The following is a 12,068-nucleotide window of genomic DNA, read 5'->3' as shown; positions in this document are numbered from 1 at the left end:
TTATATAATCTTTGAAAACATTCGAAGTAGAAGGGAATAAGCAGAAATACATGTCCAAAAGGGCTTAAGGAGGTCACAGCACATGGGAAGAGCAGGCACCAGACAAGAGGTACCAAAATCAAGAAACACAAGGTGAGAGCTGCAGGAAACTGCATTGAGGTGTTAGCAATTTGGGAGCTGTGAAACCCATACTGTGCCAGGCTGACTTCAGGAATCAGTGGTGGTAAGTTTTTCACCTTTCCAAGCTATAGTTACCTCCTGCCCTTAGTTCCAGTTATAATCAGTCCTTGGCCTAAAATAGATTTAAACTTCTCCATGGCAACAAAGGCAAAATCATAACTGGAGTAGTGTTTGTGCTACCTCTACAATAACACATCACTTCAAGCACTATCATCTTCAGATATCAAATAAAAACCACATGTTGAGAAAAAAGTATGCAAAATGCTAATGAAACACAAGACTAGGGACATAAGAGGTGAAAGAGATATATTAAAGCACTCAAGTTCACTTTCAGCTTAAAATATACTGTCTTTTGTTATGTTCAATCCTGTTTTACATGACTCAAGTGTTAGGTCTCCTAGGCTGAGAGCACTCGATATTAAGATTTTTTTCCTTGATCCCTCCATTTTCATTTGCTTGGTTTTATGCCTCTTCTACTTACAACTCTGTAGACCACCCAGATAAACCATCTCTCTCTTCTTGGTGTTTACAGCCCTTAAACACTGGCAGCTGATTACCGTATCTCCCTTAATGATCGTTTGGCCAGGCTATGCATATCTAATTTCCAGTCATAATTCAATTCCTGCAGCACCCCTGCCAACAGTGAAAGTTATTGTATTACAGACTTTCTAAGGGAAAAGCAAGGACCTTTTTTATACCCCTGCACCATGCAATTAACACAATCCTGACCCCTTTTCCTAGATTATTCATAAAAGGGTCAGATTCATGGCCAGGGTAAACACTCCTCATTTGCAGTGAATTCTCACAGTGTCCCTGACATGGGCGAGGGGTCTGACACCTCCCTCCAGCCCCGCTGCTGGGAAGCCGGAGCTGTGCTGGTCTCCTGCAGTATCACCTTGTCTCTGCAGAGCTCGGTACTTCATTCTGCTAACTAGGAATTTGTTGAACGCAAACATCATGGCAGTAAAAGCAGCTTGAATGAACTCTTCAAGTCCAAGGCCTCTCCTGAATGACAGATCACGGTGTTTCTGCCCTACCTTCTTACTCCACCAGCACGAGTTTGCACATCACGGCACACAGCGTATTGCAGTGCAACGAGCTATCGCATCTCAGTGTCTTTACTGTAACATGCATCATATAAAATAACAAACCCAGTAAATACGGGGTGTAAAAACAATCACATATAGATTCTGCAATGCTATTGGGACTCATTAAATCAGTTATTCTTAAAAAAAAATGACACTGCCAACAGCACAGAGGAAGGCGGGTGCTGGCGCAGCTGCAGGGCCGGTGACAGCACCAGTGCCACGTCCTCCAGCGAGGAGTCAGGGCCGTACGTGCCCAGCGGTGTGGCACACGCTGCGTGACTCAGAGCAGGACAGGGTGCTCGGGTTTACTTTATAGCACCAGCATCCAACAGGATTGAAAACACCTCTGCTGTGCAGCTGGATATCAAATCTCAGGTTCCGATGAGGATATACATCAAGTGTCTTCACAGAGTCATTTCATTTGGGGGAAGACTTTAAACCATCTATCCCCTTTTCAGCTCTGGAAAATATGAAGGTATCTGCCATTTAGCAGCAGGGACCAGGGCCACTACAGAATACAATTAAAGGAGCTTCCAATTAGAATGACAGAGAATGATGGGTTTTATCTGAAATTGGAGGCTAAGCCCCAAGAAAAAAAAAGGTGTGTCTATTTAGAAACCTGATACATGGTCAGGAAATTAAATTGTTTCCACCTCATCTGTGGCAACATATCTACAGTAGTGCTGCTCCTTCCACAAAAATAAACAAGATCTATTGCTATTTGACAACATATTGGGGCATGCTGGCAAATGCAGAGCTGTGGGTCACATTTTTACACTAGGAAGAAGCACTGAAATGACTGTTGTCAGAACCATGCCGCACCTCCGTGATCACCCTCAGTGCCAGTTCTGTGTGCACTTCTAACAGAGACCGTATCTATTGAATCCAGAGCCTGGCACTTGGTATAGATGGGATATTAATCTGTCACACATGGTACACATCTGAACTTTGTGTTAGTCATCATGTTTACAAGAAAACTGCAGGCAGAAAAAAATAAACATGTTACATTAGCTTGCTACATGTTGTAAGGCAAAAACCTCACAGTTCAAGACATGAGTCAGTCATTAGTGCATAGAAGTTTATAAAGTCATTTTGACTATGATTAGGTTTATTCCATCACTGTCTATTATGAGAATACTTCAATCTTCCTCTGATGTAATCAGCATTAACTAACTTTGGCAATATACTACTGGACTAATGAAGCAAGAAAATACCTTTTAAAATACATTTGCACACCTTTCTCCTAGTTACTCACTGGAAACAGAGTTCAGCACAAGAGCATGTTTCCAACATGCAGAAACCAAGTTGATGGCTCAGAAGGTGGACTAACATCAGCTCTAATTTACGGGGGCTCAGGAGCTGCCAGGACCACTCTCATGGTTTCACTGATGCTTTCACTAGAAGAGACAGTGAGGCCATGTTATGGACAGACTAATGACTAAATCAAGTTATCTGCTGGGGTGGAAGAAATAGTTCTTAGTTCACAATTACTTTTGGTTTGGCTGGGCAGTTTTAAGGCTTGAACTGAACTGGCTAAAACTCAACCCAGCTGCTAACTTTAACAAACAGGGGAAAACTTTCATTTATAATGGGATTTTCTGCATTTTCAGAAGCAATTTTCTTTTGATGATAGAGATATATTATTTTAGTCATAGTCAAATCACTGTAGAGAACAACTTTTGGCTTCACCATTCATTTTTACACAAACCCAAGACTACTTTGAACATGAAAACCAGCAAGTACCTGCAAGGCACTGAGCTACTTCTAGAGTTCAGTAGACCTTCAAGAGCAAACATCTTCCTTCTTGATGCTCTTGAGAATACATAATGGTATTAAATGAATGGTTAACACTCTCCACTGTAAAGTAAAATGTTGTAACTTTGAAGGATTTGCTTTCCATCTTTAGGCATAATCCCCTGAAGTGTCCAATACAGTCAGGAGAGAGAAGAGCTGCATAGGGCCGGTATGCTGTGAGGTTAGACTCTAACTAGAGGCTGAACTCAGACTATTTTAACACAGTGATTCATTTTGGGTGTTGTCCCCTCCCTGCTTTTGTTTAGTTATGAACTATCCCTATCTCATCACCTCTCATTTCTTCTTGGGATTAATATCGGATCTTGTTTGCTTCATTACATTTTTATTATTATTCTGTGCTGAAAGAAATTGGCATTATAATGTTATTGTAGTAAAGGTATGTGTACATTTGTGTACTGCACTCCTCTGTTTTGCATAACTCTTCCTAAAAGGCTGCTGATCAACAAAGCAACCAGTGGGGATGGACACAGCGTATCTGTTCCAGCTTCCGTTCCATCCCCTTCAGCTGGGAGAGCGCTGCGGGAGATAGAGGTGGAGCAGGGCAGAGGACAGGTACGCAGTGACTAAAGTAACTGGGTACAGACCAGCTTGCGGGTGTCTGTTTTAGAAAACATCAAATCAACTAACTAAATACACAGACTACTGACAATTTGCTTGTATGTTGTCTGTGCATTAAAGCCAGCACAGTCTGCGTAAAAAGTGATTTGGGGGGAGGAGGACTGTCTTCTGCCACCTGCTTGAAGTTGATTTGGGTCTGCAGCAGTATTATATTTTTTTTTAAAAACAATGATAAAGGTGACAGTGATGGAGTAGATGGCCACATTCCTAATCAAAAGGATACAAATAATATCTCTGCTTTGACTTCAAGTGGTCATAATACAAGTTAATTCAAAAAATGAGCTAAAATGGCATGAAACCCTTTGTGGCAGAGGAGCAGCTACTGAGTTTATGGCTTTCACAGACTGTGGCATAAGTCCTCCAAAATTCAATGGTGAGTGCTGAGGGGAAGACAAAGCCAAGCCTGTGCCTGCCTCAGTCACGGGTCTTCGGGCAAGTCAGCAGCCCGTGCCCACTGGCAGCACCTGTGTGTGCTGGTGCAGCCCAACCTCTGTTGACCGGGGACATCTGAGCGCAACTTCGACCGACAGCTCCAGATTTTGGGCCCTGAAGAAGGTGACCTGGGACTCAGAGAATGTAACTTCTATTTCTGTCACTACCACAGGGCAAGTGGCTTCAGATGACCTATTCCTAACTTCCCACACCTGGTACACAGACACGCCAACACCGACTTGCTTTATGAAGGTGAAACACCCCACACATATGTGTAAGGTTAGAAATAAAGCTGTGGGTCTGCAGCACAGTGTTTCTGGGTACTCAGATATTACACTGAAGAGAATGAGCTGGGCAGAGGCAAGGAGAGAGAGGAGAGGTGAGAAACTATCATTCTTGCAAGAGATACTGAAGAGATTTACAAAGAAAAAAATTAATTCAGCTTAACGAGATTTTGCCTGCTAAGTCCTCAGGCAGCCTGAAGGACAAAACTTTACCCTTCTTAAGCTTCATCTTAGCAGAAGAAAGTTTCTGAATTTCATGAAAGCAAATATTTGGTTCTGAACCTAATGATAAAAGTTAGATGATATTTTAAGGTCTTGGCCTTACATTTTCACTGTACTACTACAGAAAAATCCAAGAAAAACTAGGGAAATGCAGTGTTTGTAGTGTGACAAGAACTCACACACTTGTCTTTTTTTTGTCCCATTTAAATACACCAGAGCCCTTTATAAAGCCAAAAAATAATTCATCTGTCCTTTGCCTTGGCTCATGCAAGATGTATAAGCACATTCAAATTTTACAACTTTTACTGTGCAGGTCAGAGATTAATACTGGTTTCTTTCATTATATTTGATGCAAAATCCCTAAGGAGTACCTGAAAAATAAGAGTGTGTCATATAGAGAATAAAATGAATTGCAAATATGCAGAATTGTTAAGAGCTCAGTGATGTCTCATAGAAATTCCTGAAAAACAGTCTATTTAGGGAATATCCAGAAGTATCAAACAGGAATCCCACCAGGGACAGCACAGCACTGCTGCAGACCATGAAGGTATTAGGAAGAAAAGGACCAGTCATGCAGTGAGCTCTGCCAAGAGACTTTTGGTGAAAACCGGGTTTGACAAGCTCTAATAATGATCCTAAGAATAATTAATGCTTTCACTCCTCCAGCACATTCCTCCCTAGAAGGCAGTGAATTAATAGTGAAGCCTCCCAGGCTTTTTTGCAGATAAGCAATTGCAGCTAAAGGGAGGTGATTACGCAAAAATCCCATCTCCTATAACTTTGAAGATGTGGAAGTTCTTCCATCACCAAAGCAACTGTTCAACCTCAGCACCACAAGAGCGGAGGAGAAGTCTATGAAATCTGAGTAGAGGCCCAAAGTTCAGGAGCGGCGTGGCCAGGGACCTGCTGGTGGACATTGAATGCTGGTGGCCATGCGGGCGGCTCCCCGGGCTCCAGCCACCGAGGGCAGAGGCCGAGTGATGTGGCTTGCAGATGTGCCAGGGCAAAGAGCCTTGTGCTGCTCCACAGCCTGGAGGGAGAAGGAAACTCACCCTCCAGAGACCTGCAGGACATTTCTGAAATGCTGCTTCTATTTTGTGTGCATTTCTGTACTTTTTGTGCACAGAGGACCAGATTTAATTTATCATCCTACAGTCATCACTTATGAGGCAGATACAGCAAGAATTTAAGCTCCCTTATTTCAGGCCTTTAGCTTTAGCCACAAGAACATCCATCTATGCTATGTAAGAATTAGCCAGACCACGAGAACTTCATGATACAATCTGTAAGAAATATTTTTAATGATAGAGCATTTTTGAAAACAGATTATGCAAGGATACTTTTAAAAGGATTTATAATGTAATTTGGGTGTAGGCTCTGCAGAAAGACAAATACAATGAATTCTTATGTTTTCCTAACTGCCTCCTTTTTCAATGCTGTCAGGAAGCCTGCATGAAAACATATGATTTTACACCAATGATATCTGCATCTTGCTCTTTACCAGATATGACAGTCTGTATGCAACATGGCAATCTGGGAACTCTGGAGGGAATTACATCAGTAGTTTGTGTCAAATTTCTATTTTTCATTTCTATTAGGAAGGATTAATTTAGCATCCAAATCAATATGACTGTGTAATAACATAAAACCTATCAGAAAAAAAAAATTACGAGTAAGGTCTTATCTCTGGTTCAAGAAACAGATGTAGGAAAAAAGACTGAAAATAGGAAGCTCTCCCTATGGAATACAGTTAAACAGATACCAGTATCAATGGCTGCTTGCTGAAACTACAGAATTACATGCTCTTTGTTAATTCAAACTTTTAACAATTGGAGCATGGTGGTAAATAAAAGCAACACATTCTTCATCAGTTGGTATCTTTAAATTAAGGTAGGGTATCTGTGTAAGAGATTTACTTTATCTCAAGAACTCACTGTTGTCTCAGTACTAAGTACTGTCATGGCATGGAAGAATAACTCTCACCAGTGCAGAAACCAGGAGGTCAATAAAGCACTCAGAAACAGATTTCTGTTCTTATTTGTGCATCTATAGAATATTTAAATAGAGTAAAAGAAACAACAAATAGGAATCCCACTTCAAAAATGGATCTTCTGTAAGATGTTTACTATGATGTCCATGAAACCGTTATTGTGCAGCTTACAGCGAGGAGTTCCAGTAACAGACAATCAGCTTTTCTTTTAAAAGGAGAGTACAATCATTGCATATTCATGCATTAACTTGTATTTCTTTCTAACTTGATGATAAATGACAATGTATTTTAGGTAGTCTTCCACTGGACATTTGCTGACCTTTATCTGACTGGAATGAAGGAAAAGTCCAATGTCAACTTTAACCTTTCTATCCAAACATACCATAGGAATGAATACATGTAAAGCAAATCTGAATGTACAGCGAGTTAATCTTGGGCTTTTCTAGACTAGCTTTGTACTGCAGTTCTACTTAAATCTGCTCAAAGGAGCGATTAACATACAGGAATACGTCCACTCCAATAGCCAGAGGCAACCTGCCTTCACAGAGCAGATAAAATGAACTGCTCTTTCCGGTCATGCCTGCAAGCCGCCACTCTGCCACATCCCTGCCCACAGTCTCCTACTATAGTTTTGCAAAGCGAGGCCACCCGCAGATACACTGCTCAGTAAGTTCAGAGCACACACACCACGTCTGGTACAAACCTTCACCCTGGCTGTATACTAAGGGGCTGGGGGAGAGTTTTGCAATGTTACGCGCTGCATACTTCATCCTTCCAGCACCCTTCTGCTGAATACTACTGAAAACTACCACCAAGTATGCCTTACTCCCTGCTGGCTTCCCAACCTGTCTGACAACAGTTTTAGTCTTATCCCTACAGGATGTTACCTGTATTAACCAAGCCCTTTGCTAATTTTACTGTTTTTAAGTACTATTAATAAATCTTATCATGAAGACTGATGAAGAATTACATAGTGTGGCTTGCCAATGACTTCCCACACCCCATCACGGGAGTACCTGAAATAGCCAGCAAAACATCTCAGTTAGTACACAGGACCAGGTCAGTTCTAGATTTCCTGCAGCTGTAGCTGGCACAGTTCCCACCAGGCAGTATTTTAAGGCCTCCTCCTCTTTTGGCAGACTCTTCTGACAAGAAACAAGAGCCCAAGCACTGCTCATTTCCTCTGAGAAGTGGACCCCTTTGGAGGATAGCAGAGCCTGATATCGCCCATGAAAACTAATCTAATAGTCTTTCAACAGAGCTTCTCAAAGGCAAACAGTCCACATTTGCTGAGATTGAGATTTAAATGAGGCATCTAAACAAGACAGCAAGAAGTAGGCAACAGAGAAGGCAAACTGTTTTACCAATGGTGAGGCCAAGATCTGAATGTTACAGGTTCTCCTAGTAACCTTATTTTTAATGAAAAATGAAAAATTGTAGAAGTTGCAGAAAAAAGTTCCCCAAATTCTTAAGGTTTAGGCAAGATATATCACACTGAATCAGCCAATAATTTCATCAAAATGCAAGTTAGGAGACAATGCAATTAAAAGTACAGATAGACTCATGGGAGCCAGTACCATGTATAAAAGGACTTTAATTTCCCCAGAGAAAGCCTCTAAAACATTCAGAAGGCATTTGTGACACAACTTAGAAATTATGGCCAGTGCCTGAGTAATGGAAATGACTGACCATTGTCCAAGCTACTAAAGGAAACGGGGGATTTTCCATTATTTGGTGTTTTCCTGTCAAAACTCAGTGCCAAGCTGGAAGTCACGTCTTAGCCAAACAGAGCTTACGCTTCAGCTAAAAGTCAAACAGGATATACAGGGAGGTCAAACCAGATCCACTCACGCCTTCTAGCCTTAAATCCTATGATTGTAAGGAGAGGAGCAGGTTTCCTCCCCCTTTCTCAGCCCTTAAGGAAAACAAGTCTTTTAATCTATTTAGAGGCCTTTTTGACATTCTTTAGCTGCAGTTTTTCTCAATCAACCTAATCTTTTCCCATCAAGCTCCATGCTAATCCCATTTTGCTCCACTCCTTAAACTAATAAAAGATTAGAGTGACATTTCAGAAAGGGCATCGTATTAAGCAGCTTCTTTCCCATCTCGACAGATCACACAGTACAAAATATAGTGAGCAGGCCATTAATCTTATGGTAATGAGGTGTCAGTCTGAATGGAGACCTCCTCCTTGATCAATATGAAAGGTGCAGGAATAATGAGGACACTGCTGCTTTCCATCTCTGGCAACTCTGCCAGAAGGCAGCAGATCCATAAAGTGTTGTTGTGATGGTGGCAACAGCTCATGTCACCACACCGCTCTGCCCTTGACAACGCAGAGCAAGCATCCACGCCGATCTGTCACCCCCTGTGCTGCCCACACATAATGAGCTTTCCCTGTGTTCTAATTAGTGGCATAAAACTGTTTAACAACTTCAGCTTTGGTCTAACATGAAATCAATTAGGATTAGCAGCCACACACAGAGACATTTTTCACACCTATCCAGCTGGTGAAAATCACTAACAAACTACTTTCTTCATTCCTACAGTGGACAAGCCATTGCTCTTCCTGGTGACATGCCTGCATTGGTATTATCCATTTTGCTTTTATACAGAAAGAATTTTTTCATTTTCTTAAAGAAGTCACCATTCCCCATATAGGAAACTCCCTGGAAGACAAGTTTTACCAAGTGCTGAGAAAATTTTCCAGAAAAAGTACAAGGCCTGTTCTGACTAGTGATACTTGGTGGCATCCTTTCACTTGCTCTTATATGATGCTCTTCTTTAAAGAGCGAGGTGGGCTGGGAAATCCAGCTCTTCTGCACACACAGAGCCATGAAACTGCACTGAACCTGAAAGGGCTCCATGTGGTCACAACTGCATGTTTACACTGAATATGCTGGTGCAACAGGGCTTAAAAATAATCAGAAGGAAGAGGGCTGCTACAGGAGCAGTGGAAGACATGAGCAGCACATCTCTTTCCTACGGAAACGCGTCTGTGCATGGGTTTCACTTTTACATTTTCTTTTCTTTCTTGTGACTGATCAGTAAGAACTGTGGGTTTGGTATCCCTGAAAGTCAAATATCTTAAGGTCAAATTTCCCTATAATTACCTTTGTAATTTGTGCTTTTTCATGGTTTGTGTAGTTACTACTGGTATAGGTAAGACTTCTTCCAAAAATATTCACCCTGTAGATGAATTTAGCCATTGTCCTCCAATTTGACACAGTCTAATCCTGCAGTTGCACAGTAACTGTTCTGTCTTGGTCCAGTAAATTAATGCTAAATATCAACATCAAAGAAACTGATTATTTGGAACTATTTAAAGGACAACATTCAACAGAAACAAAACCTTTACAGTAGATGAGAAACCACATTTTTCTGCAATCACAGTAGGACACAGTATCACTGGTATTGCCAATAAACGCCGATTTTTAACTATGCAGCCTCTAGCTAAGTCTTTATTCTGATTTTTTTACTGAATTACATACATAAAAGAGATACCTTGAAGTAAAATAAACAGTTCTTCTTCCATGCGCATTTCTTAGAAAAATCCTACCTCTCCATCCTTTTGGAAAGCAACTGTCGTGGTAAAGCTTAGCTATTTACCTGTATACTGTGGTAGGTGGAGAATTCAGCGTGTCGTAGATGAGCCTAACATGTCCTTGGTACAACTCCAGAGCCAAAGGATCATTGTCTCCTTTGTATAATAAGATGCCATTGTCCTTGTCCGTTGCTACCTGTGAAACATTAATAACCAGGTAAGGTTGCTTGAGAATCATTAAAAAAGAAATAAACCTATATTAAAATCAAACCAAAATCATCTATGCAATTAAAATATGATTTAATAAATCATACACATGAGCAACAATGAGAGCGAGAGCCACGAGACACAAAAAGGTCTTGGTGACATTGAGCGAGCTCATATACAAACAGGTCGGCCTCCCACTAAGGGATGGTTCCCTTGTTTCAGATGAGAACTAGTTTTCAGGAGGTGAAAGCTACAATTTATTTGATCCCTGCCAATAGAATGCTGCTGTATTTTTGGTGACATGTGAATTTATTACTCAGCTACTACTCCAGGTTGAAGTGGAGGTTTAGAAAATCAACTCTGACAGCAGGTGGAGTGTGTCACAATTACAAGCAAACAGATTTCAGCAGGCACTGATCTGTTCACAGACTTTCTGTGAACACAAAGAAGGAAAGAAGGACCTGTCCCCACATCTAGCATAACCACGAGTTATTCACTCAATCCGAGTATTAGCAAGTCATGTTGGTTTCAAATGGGACATTTAGAGTGAGGAAGGATAGAGAGGCCCTCATCCCTCTAGCTTGGATGTACATCAAGGAAAAAAAAAAATCTTGAACACTGAATCAAAAAATAAGGACTCCACTTTCCCAGTCTCCCGCTCACAAATATCCCTATAGTACAAATGAAAACAAAAAGATACAAAATGTGATTTTTTGGATACAACCTGCCTGTTATTTTCACAGTACATATTTCTTAAGATTTCTTGCTTATTTTTTTGTAATGGCTGTTAAATGCCAAAACTAAACAGTAAGTTTAAAAATTTGTTTGCATTTATATATATATTTAAATACTATCCCTTTTACCCTTAAAAGATTTTTTTTTCCTTGAGCACTTTTTAATAAGATTTGCTCTATCTGTTCTTAATAATCAATGTTGTATTCTAATTTTAATTCACTAGTGATTAATTACTGGATGCAAGAATAATACACAGCCTGGGAAACAAGAAGTGAGAACATCAACTGCATGTGTTTTCTGTAATAATCAGTTTTATTCCTCAAGCTATGCCTGATGTAACGTGTTTTGTAGACTTAAGAAGACAATGTCCACATTTTCAGCTTTAAAGTTGACCTATGGTATTTGGAGACTTTGGGGAGCTGTATTTTAGAGTGCCTTCGTTTTAGAATCTTTTTTGTAATATTAAATAAAAGGGGACTTTGAAGAAAAAAACGGAGTTTCAAATATACATGAATCAGCTTATTTTTCATATGAACTGTACACTCAAGGTATTAAAGATAAATACTAATTACAGAATTTTTTCATTAGAATAAACTTTGCAGGAACCACTCATAAAAATCTATTCCTAATGAGTAAATGCAGTCCTCTTTTCCATGTCTTGACATTGGTATTTTAATTACAACCAAACTCCATCAAGTAAGTCTAGAATATGATTTCCAACTGTGGAATAAAATCTTTTCAAACTGAGAAAATAAATGCAATAAAATAAACATACAGGAATTATTTTTCTTCTTGCATCTTTTGAAATTCTATGCTTCATTTGCAGGGTGAATCTAGCATAGAAATAGTCCAGATTAACAATCAGTGGACTAAGAAAGAGATGTATCATGTCATAGATGTGCTCCACACATCTCTTTATTAGAAAACATATAAAGCTAGAAATTATTCCCTCA

General features: G+C 40.2%; 1 protein-coding gene across 2 annotated transcripts in view; it reads right to left on the bottom strand.

Annotated features, from left to right (window-relative positions):
* The window catches only part of SLIT3 (slit guidance ligand 3), a 528,649-nt gene that overhangs the window by 15,707 nt on the left and 500,874 nt on the right, over window positions 1-12,068 (bottom strand). For both annotated transcript variants that reach the window (XM_074883610.1, XM_074883609.1), the window contains exon 32: window positions 10,239-10,369. In XM_074883610.1, coding sequence (XP_074739711.1) covers window positions 10,239-10,369 — 131 coding nt within the window. The remainder of the gene's footprint in view (window positions 1-10,238; window positions 10,370-12,068) is intronic.

Source organism: Strix uralensis, chromosome 14 (assembly GCF_047716275.1).
Source record: "Strix uralensis isolate ZFMK-TIS-50842 chromosome 14, bStrUra1, whole genome shotgun sequence".
Taxonomy (NCBI): Eukaryota; Metazoa; Chordata; class Aves; order Strigiformes; family Strigidae; genus Strix; species Strix uralensis.
This window is presented reverse-complemented; position numbering and strand designations above follow the sequence as displayed.